Source organism: Pan paniscus, chromosome X (genome assembly GCF_029289425.2).
Source record: "Pan paniscus chromosome X, NHGRI_mPanPan1-v2.0_pri, whole genome shotgun sequence".
Lineage (NCBI taxonomy): Eukaryota > Metazoa > Chordata > Mammalia > Primates > Hominidae > Pan > Pan paniscus.
Window position 1 is genome coordinate 75383261 of NC_073272.2, and position 21018 is coordinate 75404278.

At 41.7% G+C, this 21018-nt stretch overlaps 1 protein-coding gene across 1 annotated transcript; it reads right to left on the bottom strand.

Annotated features, from left to right (window-relative positions):
• Positions 1 to 1377: 1377 nt before the first annotated feature.
• On the bottom strand, positions 1378 to 9969 carry LOC100979877 (E3 ubiquitin-protein ligase TTC3-like). Its single transcript, XM_034949930.3, has one exon. It carries the CDS (start codon positions 9865 to 9867, stop codon positions 3766 to 3768), a length of 6102 nt encoding a protein of 2033 aa, XP_034805821.1. The 5' UTR covers positions 9868 to 9969; the 3' UTR covers positions 1378 to 3765.
• Between the last annotated feature and the right edge of the window lie 11049 nt (positions 9970 to 21018).

Consider the following 21018-nt stretch of genomic DNA (forward strand, 5'->3'; position numbering starts at 1 on the left):
AACTGCTTTTCCTGGATTTTCCATCTTGCACTATCATTGCTCTCTGTTACAAGATGCTGCAAAAGGTTTTGCTAACAAATTACTTCTTGTGTTCTATACAGAGATAGTCCTGGGTTCATGAGTGCTACTCACACACCCAACTTCTCTCTAATGATGCCCACTGATGCCCTATTAACCCACAGAAGATGCTTTTTTTATGTGAAGTGTGATGGCAAATTAATAGATGGCAAATTGATTTGCAAGTTTCTCCAGGTGACAAGGGAGAAGCTTGTTTTCTTACAAGATGATCTCACACCTGCCCCTGTGTGGTCTTCCAACTCTACACCCTGCATGAGAGAAAACCTTCCATTGGCCTCACTCTTGAAATAGATAGAGCAGATACCCCACTGGGGATGCCTGCAGGAGAGTTTCCTCCATGCCTTCCTAGGAACCAGAATCAGGAGATTAAGGTCCAGATTGTGAGAGCAAACCGTCCTTCATGAATGAACACTCAGTGCACCAAAACCTCACTGACTTTTCTAAGAGTAGCCGATGTTCTCCGAAACTCTGATTTACAGACAACTGAAGGCCCCCAAGGGCCTCCCAAGAGAAAGGTAGACTATCACATGTGAACACAGAGACCTATGGGACAACTTTTTGTCAGAATTTTAAAGGCAATGTGGGACGGTTTCTCATAAGTTCTCACTTAAACATATTGTCCTGCCTCATATGGACCATGTCTATCTCTTCCCTATTTGCAAGTTAGAGAGAAAGAGGATCTCCTGTCACCATGGTCTTGGCTGTTTTCTTATCATACCTCCCAAAAGAAAGGCCTGAAATGGACAATTTGTTTCTGGTTTTGAAGAGTGAGGCTATTGAGCCATGCTGAAGTAAAAAGGGGAAGGCAGCTCCTGCCTTTGGTCTGGTGGATCATCCCTGCTTACCTGCCTGTACCCCTTGCACCAACCTCTAGCTGTCTGCTTTTTCCAGATCTGTCTGGTCCTGGTTTGCACACCTGTTCATGGGGCTCTCCAGAACTGCCTTTCCACGATGGCTCTGCTTTGTGTGCAAAAGGAACAGTACTGCCCACCAGGAGGAGGATAGGCCAGAAACCTAGAAAGATTTCTAGAAAGAGGCTATAACTGGAGCAGAAGTAGGGATCAAGGGATGGAGGGAAGGGGTCTTTTTTCAACTACAGAAGTAACATCCAGGGTGTCAACCATGTTTCTATGGAAGTGTGCATATGTGTGTGCACACACATATACAGCTGTAGATTAGCCCTAGCTGCTGTGAAAGTAGACTGTGCTGTGTGTCTGGTATTTTTCAAACAAGTATCACAGTGACGGACAAGGTTCTGTCTACTTTCCTGCCCTTCATTTCTCTTCTTTCTTCATTCACCTCCATCTCCTTCTCCTTTCTCCTTATCCTTTATTTCTTCTTCATCATTATCTTTGTGTCTTTGTCTTAATCTTTTTTTCTCTCTATTTTACCTTCTTCCTCTCTTTTTCTTCCTCCTCTCTCTTTTACCCTTTTCATTCTCTGTTAACAGCCCCAACCCTCTTGCAGTTATCCACATAGGGCCTTCTTCCAGCTATCCCCACCCCTCCAGATATCTATATTCAGCTAATCCTTGCAGAGTCCTTCCTGCATTATGTCTCTTCTTTTCTGTGGTCATCATTTTTCTGGCTGACTCTAAGTCTCCTCAATCTGAACCAGTTTCCATGATTTTCCCAACCTCAATTGTTCCCAATATTTTTATTAAAGTAATCATTGTAAACCTTCTGGTCCTTTGCACACATCAGCCAAGTTCTTTACAGGGCACCTCTGGTAACTTATCACCTTTTGCTTTTAACTCTTTCTTTTTTCTTTCTTTCTTTTTTTTTTTTTTTTGCTCGTTTTAGAATGTTCTTTATTCTGACAGTTGTTGGACAAATATAAGGCATGTTCACAAGTATCTGAAGTTATGTACAAAACACACTCATTCGACAGATATTCCTCTTCTCCTTTTGTACTTGCTGCTGCAAACTGATCTTTCTGCATGTTGACACCCATAGCGCTCAATTCTTATGGATATGCAGACAATGTTTTGGGGGCCACCGTGGAGAACCTGTTTCAAACTAAGACATAAGCTTCTTTGAACTAAGTCACTAAGACATCAGAACTCACGGTGAACAAAGGCAGAGGAAGGTGACCAAATCAGCTCATAATCTCATGACTCTAAGTTTACAGTGGAACAAAGAACACATTGAAAAACATTTTTTGATCCTTCATGTTGGAGAGAAATGGAATGTGTCCAGAATTCATGGTTCTACATTTATCACTGTCTAAAAGTCACAAAACAATATCTAATTTTTTCATGGTTTCAAATGCAGTTACAGTTTTGTTCTTAGGCCACAGTACAAGATTGCATGCATTACTTTACACAAATGTCAAACACAGAATGATTGTAACACAGACAGCTCAGGGTTGTCTAAAGACACAGCTTCTCTTTTTGTGGTGGGGTCGGGAAGGAGAATGATGGTGGCCATTTCCATACACAGCCTGTTGTGTGCTCAGCACGGCTGGATGCGGATCCCAAGAACTTGCTGACTGACTCACAGAAGAGGACAAAAGCTGCTGAGGAGGGCAGCAGAGTTCAAAGAGCAGTCTCCAACCGGGGGCTGGGATGATGGACACACAGCCTCGATTCCAGGGGGAAAAAGTCTTAGTCAATACTAATTAAAAACTGTTAACGATTTTTGAAAATCAGATTACATCTATAAAAGATGAAAAGTAAACACTTAAAACAATCTATTGAGGGGAACATAAAATAATAAAAAATGAAATGCAGCTGGGATTTCACAAAGAGGAGATTTGAATCTTTTGGTCTCAATCAGCCAATATTTTAACATTAACTATAAATTATTAAAATGTAGTTTGCTTATGCCCATTCTTAAAATGCAGAATCTTTGAGGAAAAATATAGGCATATTTTCAGGAATACAGACTCTTGTAAAAAATTTTAAAAGTCAGTATCATCTCTCTTGCGGAGCTACTGAACAGGTTTTTCAAACACAAAAGGGGAACAAACATGGGGCGCTTGAATATGTTAAAAATTCTTTTTTTTTTGAGACAGAGTTTCGCTCTTGTTGCCCAGGCTGGCGTGCAATGGCGCAATCTCGGCTCACCACAACCTCCGCCTCCGAGGTTCAAGCAATTCTCCTGCCTCAGCCTCCCGAGTAGCTGGGATTACGGGCATGCACCACCACGCCTGGCTAATTTTGTGTTTTTAGTAGAGACGGGGTTTCTCCATGTTGAGGCTGGTCTCGAACTCCTGACCTCAGGTGATCTGCCCGCCTCGGCCTCCCAAAGTACTGGGATTACAGGCGTGAGCCACCGCGCCCGGCCGAATATGTTAAGAATTCTTATCACTAGAATACTGCTTTGAGGCGCTCACAGTACTTTCCAAAAGAAACTACCCACCTCAAAGAGCCCTGCATAGCCCCAGCGACCCATGAGTGTGGTAGCCATCATTTTGTTAGCCACTGCTTGGCCATCATCAAAGTATTCACTCAGAGTGGGGAAATTACTTAATATCAATGATATTAACGATTTCCATGGATTTAGCTTTGTAACACACAATGCACAAGGGTCTTCAGATGTTTGCTTTTTACACCAATGGTAGGAAATTGTCATTCTTCCGATTCAACACGCTGGTGGATGACGCTTTAGTGAAGTGTGACTACCTAGAGGAGCAGGAAGGCGGCTCCTGATCCTCACTGGGCCAGCCTCTTCCAGAAGGTGCAGGCTACTCTTCTGACAGGAGATCACAAGTCTGGCAGGCTGGGCAAGCACTCTGCCCTTTAAGCCACTGCTTAAAACACCCTTTGTGATACTTGTGCCCACATTTGAGCACACGCACGTTTTTTGATTTGAACACCTCGTGACATATTTCACAGGAACTTGCACCCGGTGCAACCCTCACAGGGACATCTTCTGCTTTCTGCCCCTTGGTTTTGGGTGATGGTGCAACAACCGCCAAGGGTGGGCCCTCGGAGGACCTGGTCACGTGGGCGGCAGAGCTGGGCTCATAAGTTCTCTTGTCCTTTCCTAGGTTTGGCTTTTTCTTTTTCTGTTCATCTAGAATGTGTTCTGTCACTCTTTGGACAATTTCATCAATACTCAATCCTGAAAGTGAGTTCTTGTTTTTGCTTCTCACTTTTTTAATAAAACCAGCAAGCTCAGTGCTGTTGTAACATGGGAATACCACTGACAGGTGCTCAATAATACTATTGAATGGCTTTTTTGGAGACTGGCTTGAACATGCAGCACATCCTGGAGGAACAGGCTGCTTCTGATCAGCCGCAGGGCTTTGCTCTGACAGAGCTGCCTGGCCAGCCCCTTTTGGCCCTGGCAGCTGAGTGGCTTCAGGCTGAGAGGGGGGTGGCCCTGGCAACAGTGCAGAAGGAGCCTCCCCTGGGGAATCGCCGGCAGAGAACACACTGGGATCCCTGTGAAGTGCTGCTTGGTTTCCAGTCACATCGCTTGCAGAAGTCATAAATCCTTGGTCATCATGGCCTGAAGACTCAGGGAGTAACTCAGGATGAACCGTGTTACAGGCAGGAAATGAAAGCTCGGAAATCTGCACTTTAGAAAGTTCACTGAGCCGAGAACCATTTTTAATTGCCTTAATTTGTTCTTCAAACTGAGACTTTGCTTTCTCAGTTTCTTTTGTAACATTAGAAAGAAACAATTCCCATGAACATATATCAGACTCCATATCAGGATATGCTGCAGGATCATGGCTAATCAGCTCCAGCTTCTTCAGATAGGCTTCTGCTTGTGACTGCATGATCTGTAGCTTATACACTTCACTCTCCTTCCAGTTTTCAAGTACGGATACCTCTGCAGCCACAGCTCTCTGATGACTCTCTTCATAATCCTTTTTCCCTTTCTTTATACACTCTTTTATTTTCGTTTTCTCGTTTGTAAGTGTGTTGCTGATTTCAAGGGACTGATCCAGATGTAATTCATGTTCCTTATCCTTTCCATCATTTTTCTGGGTATACATTTCATTGGCATTTGAAACCTTTTTAATTTTCTTCTTCAGTGATTTTAGTGTTTTTTGGATTTCTTTTTTTTCCTCTTGCCATTTTTTAATTTCTCTTTCCAAATCTTGAAGCAACCAATCTAATTCTGTCTTTGATATCTTGTTTTCTTCTAAGTGCCTTTTCAACTTTTCTTCCAGGTCCCTGGTCTCTTCTAAGCCCTTAAGTTTCATCTGCTCATAATTTTCATACGCTTCTTTAAGTTGGTCTTGTAATACTTGGTACTCCTTTTCAATCCGTGAAATTTCCCCTTGTTGTTTCTCAGAAGGATTATATGGCTCAGTATTGACTTCTTGGTGTGTTATGTTCCAAGATACCTGTATGGCAACCATCTGCACCTGTGGAATGTTTGTTACTGCACTGGTGCTTTCTGGAATTACTTCACATTTGTTGTTAGAATTTCCACAGTGCCCATCTTTTCTGTTAGACTCACTCAGGACTGTATGAGCATCACCTGTGCTGCACTGTGACTTTACCGATATTAACGAAGAATCCTCAAGGATCTGTGTTTCGGAGGCAATCTGGTGACCAGCAGCATTCTCAGCATTCAAATGATGACCCTCAAAATAGGCAGTAGCATTTTTATCTGCTCTGTCATTGGCTACAAAAGACGGCACCACTGGTACTGATCTTGGTAGCTGATATTCAGGAGAAAGGCTGACCAAGGGTGTATATATGCTGGTGTACTGGGGCAAACCTGGTAACACATTTATGTATGCTGGCGATGTCCGGGTGTTATCAAATCTCTGGAAAGGAAGATACGTACAGTATCCTGTGACCAAATGGGATTGAGCCCAATAAGTTGGTTTCACATCCTCAAGAACCGGTTTGGGAGAATTAGAGGAGACTCGCTTGTAATTTGCATCCTCAGAGCCTGGTTTGGGAGAATTAGAAGAGACCCCTTTGGGTTTCCCATCCTCAGAAACTTGTCTAGAAGAATTATCGGATACTGGTTTGGCCTTCACATCTTCACAAGCTGGCTTGGGAGAATTTGCAGACAAAGGTTTGGGTTTCACATCTTCAGAACCTGGTGCTGAAGATGAACCTGATACTGGTTTAGACTTTACATCTGGTTTAAATTCCCTAGCAGCTGAATTAAGTGGTAGTTTAACTTGTAAATACTCTCCTGCTTTTGAAATGTCTTCTACTTTTGTTTTAATGTTTTTCTTCTTTCTTTTTTTCTTGAGCCGTGATGCAACTTTCTTCAATGCAATACAGTTGTCAATCACAACAAAACGGGGACATCCCAAGAGAAAAGATTTTAAACCTCCTGCTTTTTCTAGTATTGGTCGAGTTTCTTCTGGGAAAAACTCATATTCTTCAGAGAACATCTTGTGACTCGTGTCCAAGGGACCATGTTCCTCCAACAACTGAGAGAAGTAATCATATAGAGTTGAACATTTTTGTTTTGGGTTCATGTCCCATAGCTTCTTATTGCGGACAACATATTCATTACTGTGTTGGTCATAGAGAGCTTCAAATTCTTCTACGTCTTGCCGAAGATGGTCAGGCACTGCAAATGGGCCTGCAGTATCTGAATTTTGATTGCTATGGTCTTCACTTGAAGTGATGATCTCATTATTTGGAGTTACTGAAGTTGTTCCAGACCCAACTAACATAGGCTTTGAATCCTTTGGTTTCTTTTTCTTGCCTTTGTTTTTCACCTTGGTAGAACTAAACGGTGCTTCGCCACTGTCTTGTTTCCTTAACACAGTACAGCGGCTGTCCATTATATCAAAGAATTCATCTAAAGCACTATGTAATGCTGGGAACTTGTCTCTGTGTTCTTCTAGCAGCCATATTAAACAGCGGGCTTCCTTCGATGATGTTGGCTCAAAGAAATAATCAAGTTGCTTTCCTTCTATAGAGTCTAGTTTGTGACCATATTTCTCATTCCAGAGGAAAGTCATGATGCTAAAATCAAGCTGTTTAAGAGATACTTCATACCGAGAAAAGAAAGGTCCTGTGGCATCTAAGCCAAAGCTATTAAGTTTTTGGATCCAGGCGGCTAATTTGGGCTCCACTTCTTTAAGCTCACTCAAAACATGCAGAAATATTCTTGTCTTTACTCTGTTCTTTTCTTGAATCAAGTGATGAATAACATAGTCCACTGCTTCATTTAGAAAATTTCTGCTTGAAAAACAGGTTGTATAGTCCTCTGTGCTCAAAACTTTCCAAGAAAGCAATTCTTTGAGAAGCGTGGCTGTATTCCATATGCCGGATTTAATCTTGTCAGCATACTGCTTTATACACTGTAGAATTCTGTCATCAAGGAACTGACAATGCTGAACATTGTCTACAGTTTCTTTCTGCTCTTCGTTTTTGGGTGGATTACTTTCTCTTAAGTCCTCCTCCATTCTTTCTTGTGCTAATTTTTTTGCTTCTTTTTTTTGGATCTTTCTCTTCAATTTTTTGTCTTCTTTCAGTCTTAGTTTCTCTAGGCTAGAACATTTCTGTTTCAGAATAGGTCTTGGAGGAACCTTTTCTTTTATGACCTTGTGTTCAAATTCACATTTAACTTGACCACCACTGCTGAAGATGATAATCTTAGAAATGACACCTTGACAGTCAGGGGTAAGACATATTCCTTGTAGAAAATCCTTGTCAATTTTATCATTAAAGGTTGTAGTTTTTAACTTCTTCCAGCAATTCATGTGAAATTCTATTTTACAGTACTGGCAACAGCTGATGCGTATAAAACCCTTAAAGTCTGGATCAGTTATGTATATCTGCATCTTAGAATATCCACAGCACTTCTGATAGCAACAAATGGCATCTGGCACTGGAGGGAACTTGCATTCTTCAACAAATTTCTCTAACAGCATCTTTATTTTTTCTGGCTGAGACTCTTCAATAATCACATTACTTGTGGGCCAAGTTAACACTCCAGGAAGACGATAAATCAAGGTTCTTGCTTTCTCAAAGTGATTGAGAGCTTCTAGAAATCTGTTTTTTTTCAAATATACTTTTCCAATTCCACAGTAGGCCAAGCAATCAAGTCCCTCATTGTGGTAGTGTTCAATAATCCTCTTAAACTGGTTTTCAGCTTCAGATAGTTCTTCAGGCTGTCCTATTCCAAGGAGTGAAATGGCAAGTCCATAGACAACCAAGACATAGTTAATCATGGCCAGGTTCAATTGCTTTATTTTTTGAGGATCTAAACCATTCAGCAACTCTGTAAAGGCATGTGCAGCACTGCGGCAACGCTGCTCCAATAAGGCTGTATAGCCGTCTTGAATTAAGCTTCTCAGCATTGTCATTATATTAGCAAAATCCTGGTGTGCACCTCTGGAAGATTTAGAAAACTGTTTCTCCAAGATGTTCTTCAAATCTGCTGGTAAAGTCAATTGTGAACTAGAACTGAACTTTTCTGATTCATTGTTTCGAGATTTTTGTTTTCCTTTATGTTTCGGAGGCTGACTTGATGGTGGTGAAAATTCAGGATGACAGTCACAATCATCTACCATCAATGCCTCATCCATCACCTTTAGATTCTGATTACCACCGTTAGCCATTTCGTGATTAATTTTTCTGAAATCTCTTTCCTTCTCCACAAAGTTAAGTGAAGTACTAAATACAGGTGCTGATAAACTCCTAGGTGTGTAAGCCCTGTTTTCATAAAAGGCTTTAATTGGATTCTTATTTGCTGTTCGACCTTGTAGGTCTTCTATTTGTTTTTGTAACTTTACATGCTGCTGAATTAGATCCTTGATTCCCTCAGGGTCATTTTTACAGAGTTTTTGAGCTGTTATGTTTGCTTGCAGGGCCCAGTTATATTCCCCCAGCATAGAAAGAGCATCACAATAACGATAATGACCCTTTGGCCAAGTGTTCTTCAGAATAGTGGCTCTCTTTCCATCACCGAGTGCATTTCTAAACTGTCCAGTACGAAGAAAACAGAGAGCTCGGTTACCATAAAGAAGGTGGTTTTCAGGTCTATATTCAATGGCTCTGGTGTAATAGATAATAGCTATATCAAATCTTTCTTTGGAAAACTCTTCATTTCCTTTCATTTTCATTAGTTCTCCTTGCTCTATACAATCCATACAACTTTGGGTTTTAAGTTCTTCAAGCAAATTGCAGTCTTCCATTACAATTTTAGTTATGTGGTACTTGTATTCAGTAAAGAAAATACTTAACATAGGCCAACAATTGTCAATTGATCCTAATTTAGTTAGAATTGTTACATCGCCTGCATATTTTATCCAATTCAGAGCTTCTTCCATTGCCAAGATTTTATTTTCTATTTTATAACCAATTCTCAATAAGCCTCCAATAAGGAGTGAATCATTAGCAACTTTCTTTGCCAAATCCACAATATCTTCCATCAACTCAAGATGTTGTAATCTCTTCAAATTTATCTCGGAAGCACGTGAATTGTTGGCGTCCACACAGGGATGCAATCGTGATATTACAGAACTGTTTTGATGTTGAAACAGAAGTGGCCAGAAGATGTTTATTTTAATGGCATCACAATAATCTTGCAGGACAGAAATTGGTTTACTACACCATATACTGCAGATGTCAAATTCTAAATTCCTCTCACTTTGGACATAATCTTTATATTGCTTACCCACCCCATCACAGTAAAGCTGAGTCACACGAACATAATCATCGGTCATAAATTCAGCAGCAAAGACACAATCGTCCACGTAAGGGCAATCTTCTAACAAGGCATAATCCGCCATAGTGAAATCTCCCTCAGCAAAATTGTCCGTGATGCACAAGTCACGCACACACGGAGGGGTGTGGAAGGCCCCGCTCCCCTGGCATCTCGGCTGCAGCGGGACAAGGTAACACATCCGGGAGCCCGGCCGCGCGCCGGGTGTGCACTCACCCGGGCCTGCCGCCCGCGAGCCTGGGACGCAGGCATCCGCCGCCGCCGCCGCCGCCGCGGCCGCAGCCGCCGCTGCCGCCGCCGCCGCTGCTGCCGCTGCCGCTTCCGCCGCCGCCGCCACCTCCGGCCCTCCACGTCAGCGGACGGTAGGAGGGAGCGAGTGCTTTTAACTGTTTCTGTGTCAATACTGACCACAGTCATTATTTTCTCCGGCTGTACTTTAAAGTCTTAATGGTTGAAGCCATGTATCCTTTGCCCACAGACCAGAGGAAGGGGAACCAGGTCCTTTCAGGAAAGTGCATGGGGGATGCCTCTCTCTCATCATGTCCCCTGACTCCCAGGTGTAATCATAATCTCCTCATGGAAGTGCCAGGCACATAGAGAGTGCTCTTCCTGCTGCCTACACTCCTGCTAGACAGAGCCCTGTCAAGGTCATCATAAGGGCTGGGATCCACTAACAGCTTTGACCTTAAAGCAGAGTCTGATATTGGGGATGTCATTTCTTCACTCTGATGTACTAATTTTTTTTTTTTTTATCTATACGCTGATGAGAGGCTGCTCAGACACCTGCAAATTAGCATCACACTCCCCTAGGTTCTCTAGCAAGATATTCTGGGAGGAAAACCTCTGAATCTTATTTCTACCTGTTGCTCAAGGAAGGGACTGTTTCCAAAGAAAATCACAGTCGTATACAGGGGAGCTTTTCTGTGTCCCTTTTTCTCCTTTGTTCCTTTTCCCCTCTCTCTCTTTTAATGGCACCCATTTCTTCCCATCACTTAGAATCACTGAGAATCTTTTTTTACCCTGGCTTATAAATTGTGTAGAATTCCTGTAAAGTATGGTGCTCCTTTGTCTGTTTCCATTGTCTCTGACCTAATTTTTGACTGACTGGCCATTTACCTGATCCACTTTAAAAGCCAGGAGAACTGTGTTCTCATTTCAGAAGAAACTGTGTTACCCTGGCCAATTTTCTTCCCTTTTCTGGGATTCATTTCATCTGTAAAATGGGGGGCGGGGGTTGACCATCCTGGGCTCTATCTGGAGGTCGATGGGAGTCATAGAGAGAGCTCTGACATGGTGATGCAGGGCCTTGAACTCCACTCACAGCTCTGCTGCTAACCTAGCATGTGATTTAGTTCTAGTCCCTTTCCACTTCTGAGCCTCAGTTCCCCATCTAAGCAGCCATGACTGACAAGGGAGGAGTCTTAGACTCCCACAAATGAGGACCTTGATCCCCTAACATGTCTGTGTGTTCATAAGACCCGTATCCTCTGATCTTGAGCAGATAGAGCCTTTTCTTATCCTCTGGATTGCTTCTTGGAAATGGCTGTAGCGAAAGCCTCTTCTTTTGTGCTTGATACTTTATTTTCCCAGGTAAGCTCCCTCTACCTTTGTCCTGGGGCATGTATTTATGGATATTTTAGTTAGAAAAAGCTATCAATTAGTGTAATTAGCTTATTGTCACCTTCAATCTTGACCCTCTCCATGCACTGTCCCCTACCCACCTCAGGTTCTCTCTTATTTTAACTTAGTGAGCAGAGCTCCTGGCTGCATCACCATAGCAACCAGCAGCTAGGACCTATTAAGCCATGACGAGTCATTAGACATCTAAGCTGATTATAGAGTCCAGAATGTTAACTGCAGAAGAGATGCTGAAAGAAGGAAAATGAGGCAGATCTTAACCTACAAACAAGTAGACAACAGAGTAGCTGAGTGCTTCAAACTATCTCCGACCTGGATGCCATGGGCGCTATGGGCCTGGGTGTCAACACCTTGGCATGTACCCTCAGCCACCAGACCAGAGGGAGGGGCACCAGGCCCATTCTCTTCCCAGGGAAGTAATTCTGGACACCTTCCTGCCAACATGCTCCAAGTAGATGGATTTGAGTCTGGATTTTTCAATGGGCAGTACCAATTACTGAGTTCATCCTGAGTCCTACTCCTAATCTAGTGACACATTTCCTTATCTTTCAACTTTCCATAGAAGTTTCTTAAATGAAAAAGGGCCTTTTTTTTTTTACTTGTTTGAAACTCTCTTTTCCCAGTCAGTTCCCCTGCTGCCTTGGCCTGTATTTGCGGCCTGTTAAATTTAAAAGTCTATCAGTTAGTCTAATTAGGATATTCAAATTTTAATTATTTTCCCTTCTCCACATGGGCAGCCACCCACCCTTCTTTTATTCTCTCTTTTTATTTCATTTAGGGAAAAAAGCTCTTGGCAGGATTGCCATAGAAACCAGCCACCAGGCAGACTAGGCCATTGTGCTTCTGGACACTGATACTCAAAGCTGATTATGGGTCTGGAAGCTTGCATGGCTGAGCAAGACTGATGGAGTTAAGACAAAGAGGGTCTCAGCTACAGAGAAGGGGAAAATGAGCACCTCAGAACTTTAGACAAACCTCAGCCCTACCTTTATCTTTGCCCCTGTGTGCTTCATGGAAGAAAAAAGTTAGAGTGAGAATGAGGAAGGCTGTCCCCTATTAAAGATGAATGTCTGGGTTGACATCAGAACTTGTGCCCTTAGGCTAACCCTGCCATGACCACAAACCCACACCTGTGAACATGTCATTTTCACTGAGTATCCCTAGTTCCTATTAAATTACCTGGCATATACTTAAGGTTCTCATAGTGCTTGGTGCTCAGCAGTTCTGTAAGACAGAGCACTACTAGTGAGAGCACACTGAGACTACCTTGGAACATGAGCAAGTGAAGACTTCCTAACACACTGGATTTTTCTGGGAAATGACACTAATGAAAGCCTCTGCTATGTGCTCTAAGGCTCCCTGTTTGCAATTTACCTCCCCTGCCTTCTGGCAGTGGTGGTGTAAATGCCTGGTGGAGGGGCTTTGAAAGCTGTTAGTCACTGAAGTACCTAAGTGTATTAGGCTATTCTTGCCTTCAAGGATTTTCCCCTGGTCCCACAATGCACCCCTGTCTACATTAACAGGCTCCCACTCATTTACACTGGGAGAGCAGTGCTCCTGGACACATTGCCATAGCAACCAGAAGCCAGACAGAGTAGGAGGGTGAGCCAGACATTTGACAGCAAAGGTTAGTGGAGTATCTGTTGGAGAGGGGCTGACTCTTAGGAGGAAAATACCTTATCTCTCAGCTGCAGAGAAATAGGCCACTAGGCCCCTCAGTGTTCCAACACCATCCCCTCCCCATCCTCCATCCCCGTGCCTCCAGATGAGGAGTAGTCAGAATGAGCTTTGTTTTATCTGGAGGCCAAGGCCTGTGTTTTATCAGAATAGGTATCCTTTGCCCCGAAGCCGGTCAAGGGAACCAAGTACCACATACTTCCTCCTACGCCACCTTGTTACCAAACTAACACCCATGAGTGAACATATGCTCCAAATGTGTGTTCCCATGACTGCATCTCCTGTGCCTAGAATAGTGTCAAGTATATGGCAGTGCAACTTTCTGCACTTCCCCTGTCTACTCACTCCATTGCAGTTCACACCTTATCATTTGCAGAATTCCATTTACTACTGGAATACCCACTGTATTAGTCTGTCCTCATGCTGCTAATAAAGACATACCCAAGACTGGACAATTTACAACAGAAAGAGGTTTAATGGACTTACAGTTTCATGTGGCTGGGGAGGCCTCACAATCACAGCTGAAGATGAAAGGCACATCTCACATAGTGGCAGACAAGAGAAGAGAGCTTGTGCGGGGAAACTTCTCTTTTTAAAACCATCAGATCTTGTGAGACTTATTCATTATCATGAAGAACAGCACAGGAAAGACCTGCCCCCATGATTCAATTACCTCCTAACGGGTCCCTCCCACAACATGTGGGAATTCAAGATGAGATTTGGGTAAGGACACAGCCAAACCATATCAGCCACAGTCTCAACTGATGACACTGAGAACATGAAAGTAAAGGAATAGCCTTTAAAAACTTCTCACTTCCATGCATCTGCAACTTGATACTCTGCTTTCCCTTTCATCACTATGGATAAACTCTCTACATTCCTATGAAAACCCATACATACCGTTGGCCACTAGATTACACCCCTTCTTGACTATTCAATGCATGGTCCCAGCAATGCTGTCTGTGCTCTTTGCCACATCATCAATTTACCTTTATGTACTGGATGATTCCCATCAGTACACAAAGATTCCACAAAGTCTCCCTTGCAACAACAACAACAAAACCAACAAGAAAGAAACAAAACACCCTACCTTAACTGTACAACCCACTCCACCTACTGCATCATCTCTGTACACCAAACTTCCTCAAAAATCATTATGTGGTCTTGATTTGTTCACTTATGTACTCTCATTTTTTTCTTGAACCCACCCTAGTCAAGCTTTTATCCCCCACTCCATGGAAATAGCTCAAGGTCCCCAAATAACCTGCATATTGTTAAACCTAGTGATTATTTCTCAGGCTGGTCTTACTTGACTGAAAAGTAGAATTTGACACAATTGATCACTTCCTCCTCCTTGTAATACTTTCCTCACTTAATTTACAGGACATTTCTGTCTCTTGGTTGTGCTTCTGCTTCAGTGTCTGCCATTTTTCAGAGTCATGGCTAGTTACTCCTCACTGCTTTGACCTCTTCACCCTGCTAGAAGCTATTAGTCAAAACATAAGTTTTTATTTAGCCAATTGAAGGTGTGTAACATAGGACTGTGGTTGTCAGAATGGAAACCACTTGGGCCTTCATATAGGTGGCTGAAGAAATTTATCCAAGCAAGAGATAGCATCAGGTCCTGGGCTAACAGCTTTCTGGTTGGGAAAGACCCCCAACACCTGCCTTCATTCAGTGAGACAATTGTATGACTCACCTGCAGTAATGTGCAGGTTAAAGGTAACGAGTTGAACTTGTAGCTTGCCCCTCTCTCACTACATAAACTCCTTTCTTCTCTCTGGAAGGAGTTCAGTTTCCAGCAGAGGTGATGACAGATGAACAGATTCCAGTTTGAAAAGTGCTATAACCCTGAAGGGGGTGGGGTATGTTGGTAGATAAGAGAAGTTAGATCTTTAATAAGTCCCACAAATTATTCTGGGCAATTTATTTACTGAGAATTTTTAACTCTCAAGTGTTAAGATTTTCCTAGATAATCATTTGTTTAATTCAGGTTTTCAAAAGCATTTACTTCAGACTCCTTTTATTCTCTTAATTTCTTTTCTATTGCTATTTTAAAAACAAACAAAAAATACTTAGTGACTCAATTAAAAAATATTATTGGTGAGGGGATGAAGCACAGTTTCAAAGAGTTACAAATTAAAAATATTAATTGGCATCTGAATTGCAAGAATCAATTTACCTCCACTCTCTAAGCTCTAATGATGTTTGTGTCCCCAAGTCAAGTTCCAAAGTAACCATTATTCCCAATAGGTAAAATTCCTCTGACCTCTGGTCCTGTTGAACCTTAAGGCTTACCATAAAATTGCTTCAAATTGCAATAAATGAGCGTGGAATTCTTCCCTCCCCCTAGCCAAGGCCTGTTCTAGTTACAACCAACAGTCGATAAATCCCAGTGCTTCTCCCATAGTCCCAACCCTCTCGTGCACTCTCACTGCCTCACTGAGGGCTTTGGAGTTTCCAGGATACAGCATACGAGTCTTACCAAAATCCCAGATGGGGCACCTCTCACTCATAACTTAAGAAGATGCTCTCAGATCTTGACTCCCAGATTCAGCCCAGACTCACTATGATCTTGAAGTGCCTTGTGAACTTTAACAAATGGCCCATCCTGTCCCCAATCTCTGGTGCATAAACTGTTTCCCACATCAATCACGAGCACAGTTCCTATGCCATCCAACACTGCATTGTTCCTTGACATGTTTTTTGTTTGTTTGTTTGTGCACTCAACACATAATTGATGAGGCACACTCTACATGACAGGCACTACACAAGAGACTGAGGGGTGAACTGATTGGCACCTTGCCCCTTTGGTGACCTGTTAAGGTATAATAATAATGGTCATACTGAGCTCTGAGAGTAAAATAAAAACAGCAGTACACTCAGGAGGGGCCAAAAATATTCCATTCCTTCCTTCCCCATCAACTTTTTATTTGTGGATCCTCAAGGCCGAATGATCCTGGAAGACTCCTGTCTGCATAAAGACATTTATTTGTGGCCTTTCATTTCGTAATTGAGTTTTGATATCTATACCAAACAAAGAAACGTCCAGACCCCCATCACATTATAGCTTCCGCTAAACAGTTGTTTGCAACAAACAGGTTCAGTAAGTGACCAGTTATAAGATTAATATATAAGAAAATAGCTTTCCAGTGACTAAAATCCAGCTGGAAGGGCAAGGAAGTTTTAGTTCATTACTGCATCTCCTAAGAAGCTTACTAAGTCTCTGTTTCCCAAATATGTGAAAAGCAATAAGTTGCTTCTAGGGTAAGAAGCAATAATGTATGTGTATGGAATGAACTGACATTCACCTGAAGCTCAATAAAAGTTATTCCCTTCCCTTTGGAAAAAAAAAACCCAGTTCTCAAGGTGGGACTACAGAAAATGTTTGCTTTTCATCAATTCTTTAGGTAATTTTGAGCTTCATCTTGGGGCTGAGAATTTGGGTCAGGGCCTATTGAGAATAGCCACCACTCACCTCAAAAGAGATCACATCAGGAGGTTCATAATCTGTTTCTATCTTTCAAGTATTCTTATTGCTTTTTCACATTTCTCTTTCAGTACCTTACAATGGAAATATGGGCATTTCATAAAACAGAACGAGATAGCCATGTGCACAGCATTATCAGGGCCAAGCTTTGGAAAAATGGACTCTGATATTCAGGACAATATCCTTAGCAAAGGGCAATTTTGATTCTCAAACGCGGACCAGCAAAGTGCTTTGCAGTCTAATGATCCAAGCCTACCTCCAGTTTTTCTTTTGACATCTGAAGCCTTGAACTGATTCCGGTTGCAACCACTTTACAATGAATGTTTTAAAATCCCTAACACACAATTCTATCAACCCTTACTCTTCAATCAGTCAAGTACCCTACGTTTCCAATCCTAGAAATTAGGCTGCCTCCATTCCCTGATATATAGAATGCTTTCAAATTTATAGTCCAGTGCCAAGTCTTGCTTCCATCCCTGACTTTTTTACTTTCTTAAGAATCAGAAACCATAAAGAATTCTGGGCCCTTTGCTGATCAGCACAGTGCTATGAGAATTTCACAAGCCAAGGACAGTACAGACCCAGAAATCCTGTTTTATAAAGTGTGTCAAGATTCAAAGTCCATTTTCTTTTTTATGATTATTATACTTTAAGTTCTAGGGTACATATGCACAACGTGCAGGTTTGTTACATATGTATACATGCGCCCTTTTGGTGTGCTGCACCCATTAACTCATCATTTACTCTAGGTATATCTCCTAATGCTACACCTCCCCACTCCCCCCACCCCACGACAGGCCCCCATGTGTGATGTTCCCCATGCTGTGTCCAAGTGTTCTCATTGTTCAATTCCCACCTATGAGTGAGAACATGCGGTGTTTGGTTTTTTGTCCTTGCCATAGTTTGCTGAGAATGATGGTTTCCAGCTTCATCCATGTCCTTGCAAAGGACATGAACTCATCCTTTTTTATGGCTGCATACTATTCCATGGTGTATATGTGCCACATTTTCTTAATCAGGTCTATCATTGATGGACATTTGGGTTGGTTCCAAGTCTGTGATATTGTGAATAGTGTCACAATAAACATATGTGTGCATGTGTCTTTATAGCAGCAGGATTTATAATCCTTTGAGTATATACTCAGTAATGGGATGGCTTGGTCAAATGGAATTTCTAGTTCTAGATCCTTGAGGAATCGCCACACTGTCTTCCACAATAGTTGAACTAGTTTACAGTCCCACCAACAGTGTAAAAGTGCTCCTATTTCTCCACATCCTCTCCAGCACCTTTTGTTTCCTGACTTGTTAATGATTGCCATTCTAACTGGTGTGAGATGGTATTTCATTGTGGTTTTGATTTGCGTTTCTCTGATGGCCAGTGATGATCAGTATTTTTTCATGTGTCTGTTGGCTGCCGATCCCACAGAAATACAAAGTACCATCAGAGAATACTATAAACACCTCAACGCAAATAAACTAGAAAATCTAGAAAAATGGATAAATTCCTTGACATATACACCCTCCCAAGACTAAACCCAGGAAGAAGTTGAATCCCTGAATAGACCAATAACAGGCTCTGAAATTGAGGCAATAATGAATATCCTACCAACCCAAAAAAGTCCAGGACCAGATGCATTCACAGCCGAATTCTACCAGAGGTACAAAGAGGAGCTGGTACCATTCCTTCTGAAACTATTCCAATCAATAGAAAAAGAAGGAATCCTCCCTAACTCATTTTATGAGGCCAGCATCATCCTGATTCCAAATCATGGCAGAGACAAAGCAAAACAAAAGAGAATTTTAGACCAATATCCCTGATGAACATCGACGCAAAAATCCTCAATAAAATCCTGGCAAACTGAATCCAGCAGCACATCAAAAAGCTTATCCACCATGATCAAGTTGGCTTCATCCCTGGGATACAAGGCTGGTTCAACATATGCAAATCAATAAACATAATCCATCATATAAACAGAATCAAAGACAAAAACCACATGATTATCTCAATAGATGCAGAAAAGGCCTTTGACACAATTCAACAGCCCTTCATGCTAAAAACTCTCAATAAACTAGGTATTCATGGGATGTATCTCAAAATAATAAGAGCTATTTATGACAAACCCACAGCCAATGCCATAATGAATGGGCAGAAACTGGAAGCATTCCCTTTGAAAACTGGCACAAGACAGGGATGCCCTCTCTCACCACTCCTATTCAACATAGTGTTGGAAGTTCTGGCCAGGGAAATCAGGCAGGAGAAAGAAATACAGGGTATTCAATTAGGAAAAGAGGAAGTCAAATTGTCCCTGTTTGCAGATGACATGATTGTATATTTAGAAAACCCCATCGTCTCAGCCCAAAATCTCCTTAAGCTGATAAGCAACTTCAACAAAGTCTCAGGATACAAAATCAATGTGCAAAAATCACAAGCATTCATATACACCAATAACAGACAAACAGGGAGCCAAATTATGAGTGAATTCTCAAAGTCCATTTTCTTTTTTTTAAATATTATTATACAAGTTTAATATATAGTCAAATGCACAACAATTTATCCTCTGGATTGGGAACAAGAGATTTCTAGACATCTCAGCTTTAGCCAGTTTATTATACACCTACTGCTTCATAGTTGAGTTCTTCCAGAATATCTGTTAGAACCCCTGATAGCATACTATTTTGTGATGAGATAAATACTTTAAAAATTATATGATCACAGTAGCATGGAATGACATTTCCTTAATGCTATGTTTGAGGGCCTTTTTCTTGTTTCTGCTAGTAGAATCTGTTCTACCATTACTTATATACAAACATTATTTATTGCCAACATGATACACATTATATGGTGTGGATCCAGTAAATATTTGTAAATTAACTGATTTGGCACCCCACAATATCTCAAGACATGAGATTTAAGAAGAAAAGAGCTTGACTAGTAAACCTGGTAGAGAAAATGCCTTTATACAGTTAGTATATCCCACAATACTATCAACAAGTAGATTGGATTTTATTGTTATAACAGAATTGAGTGAGATTGTGAATAATAAGAAAGTTGAGTTGTGGTACATTGTCCTTAGATGTTTCCTTCCTTTCTTTCCTTCTGTTCAGTGTTGTGACCTCAAATAAGGGGCACAGATGCCTCCTCGGGCAGCTTGGGACAAGTGATCTACTTTCTTTTTTTTTTCTTTTTTTTAATTTTATTATCATTATACTTTAAGTTTTAGGGTACATGTGCACAACGTGCAGGTTTGTTACATATGTATACATGTGCCCTTTTGGTGTGCTGCACCTATTAACTCATCATTTAGCATTAGGTATATCTCCTAATGCTATCCCTCCTCACTCCCCCCACCCCACAACAGTCCCCGGTGTGTAATGTTCCCCTTCCTGTGTCCATGTATTCTGATTGTTCAATTCCCACCTATGAGTGAGAACATGCGGTGTTTGGTTTTTTGTCCTTGTGATAGTTTGCTGAGAATGATGGTTTGCAGCTTCATCCATGTCCCCACAAAGGACATGAACTCATCATTTTTTATGGCTGCATAGTATTCCATGGTGTATATGTGCCACATTTTCTTAATCCAGTCTATCATTGTTGGACATTTGGGTTGGTTCCAAGTCTTTGCTATTGTGAATAGTGCTGCAATAAACATACGTGTGCATGTGTCTTTATAGCAGCAGGATTTATAATCCTTTGGGTATATACTCAGTAATGAGATGGCTGGGTCAAATGGTATTTCTAGTTCTAGATCCCTGAGGAATCGCCACACCGACTTCCACAATGGTTGAGCTAGTTCACAGTCCCACCAACAGTGTAAAAGTGTTCCTATTTCTCCACATCCTCTCCAGCATCTGTTGTTTCCTGACTTTTTAATGATCACCATTCTAACTGGTGTGAGATGGTACTCACTGTGGTTTTGATTTGCATTTCTCTGATGGCCAGTGATGATGAGCATTTTTTCATGTGTGTTTTGGCTCCATAAATGTCTTCTTTTGAGAAGTGTCTGTTCATATCCTTCGCCCACTTTTTGATGGGGTTGTTTGTTTTTTTCTTGTAAATTTGTTTGAGTTCATTGTAGATTCTAGATATTAGCCCTTTGTCAGATGAGTAGGTTGTGCCATCCCCATCAAGCTACCAATGACTTTCTTCACAGAATTGGAAAAAACTTCTTTAAAGTTCATATGGAACCAAAAAAGAGCCCGCATTGCCAAGTCAATCCTAAGCCAAAAGATCAAAGCTGGAGGCATCATGCTACCTGACTTCAAACTATACTACAAGGTTACAGTCTGACACACAGAGCTAGTGAAATTTAGGCAGAGCAACTGCACAGGCATGTGCAGAGACCAGGAGCCTTAGATACTTGGGCTTTCTGGGCTCCCCTAAAAAAGTAGTTGCAACTCAAGCAAAGCAGGAACAGACCCCCGTACATACCCTAGGAAAGAGACTGAATCCAGGGGGCCAAGCAGCAACAGTCTACAGGCCCCACTTCCATGGCATCTCACAGGATAAGACCCAGTGGCTTGGAATTC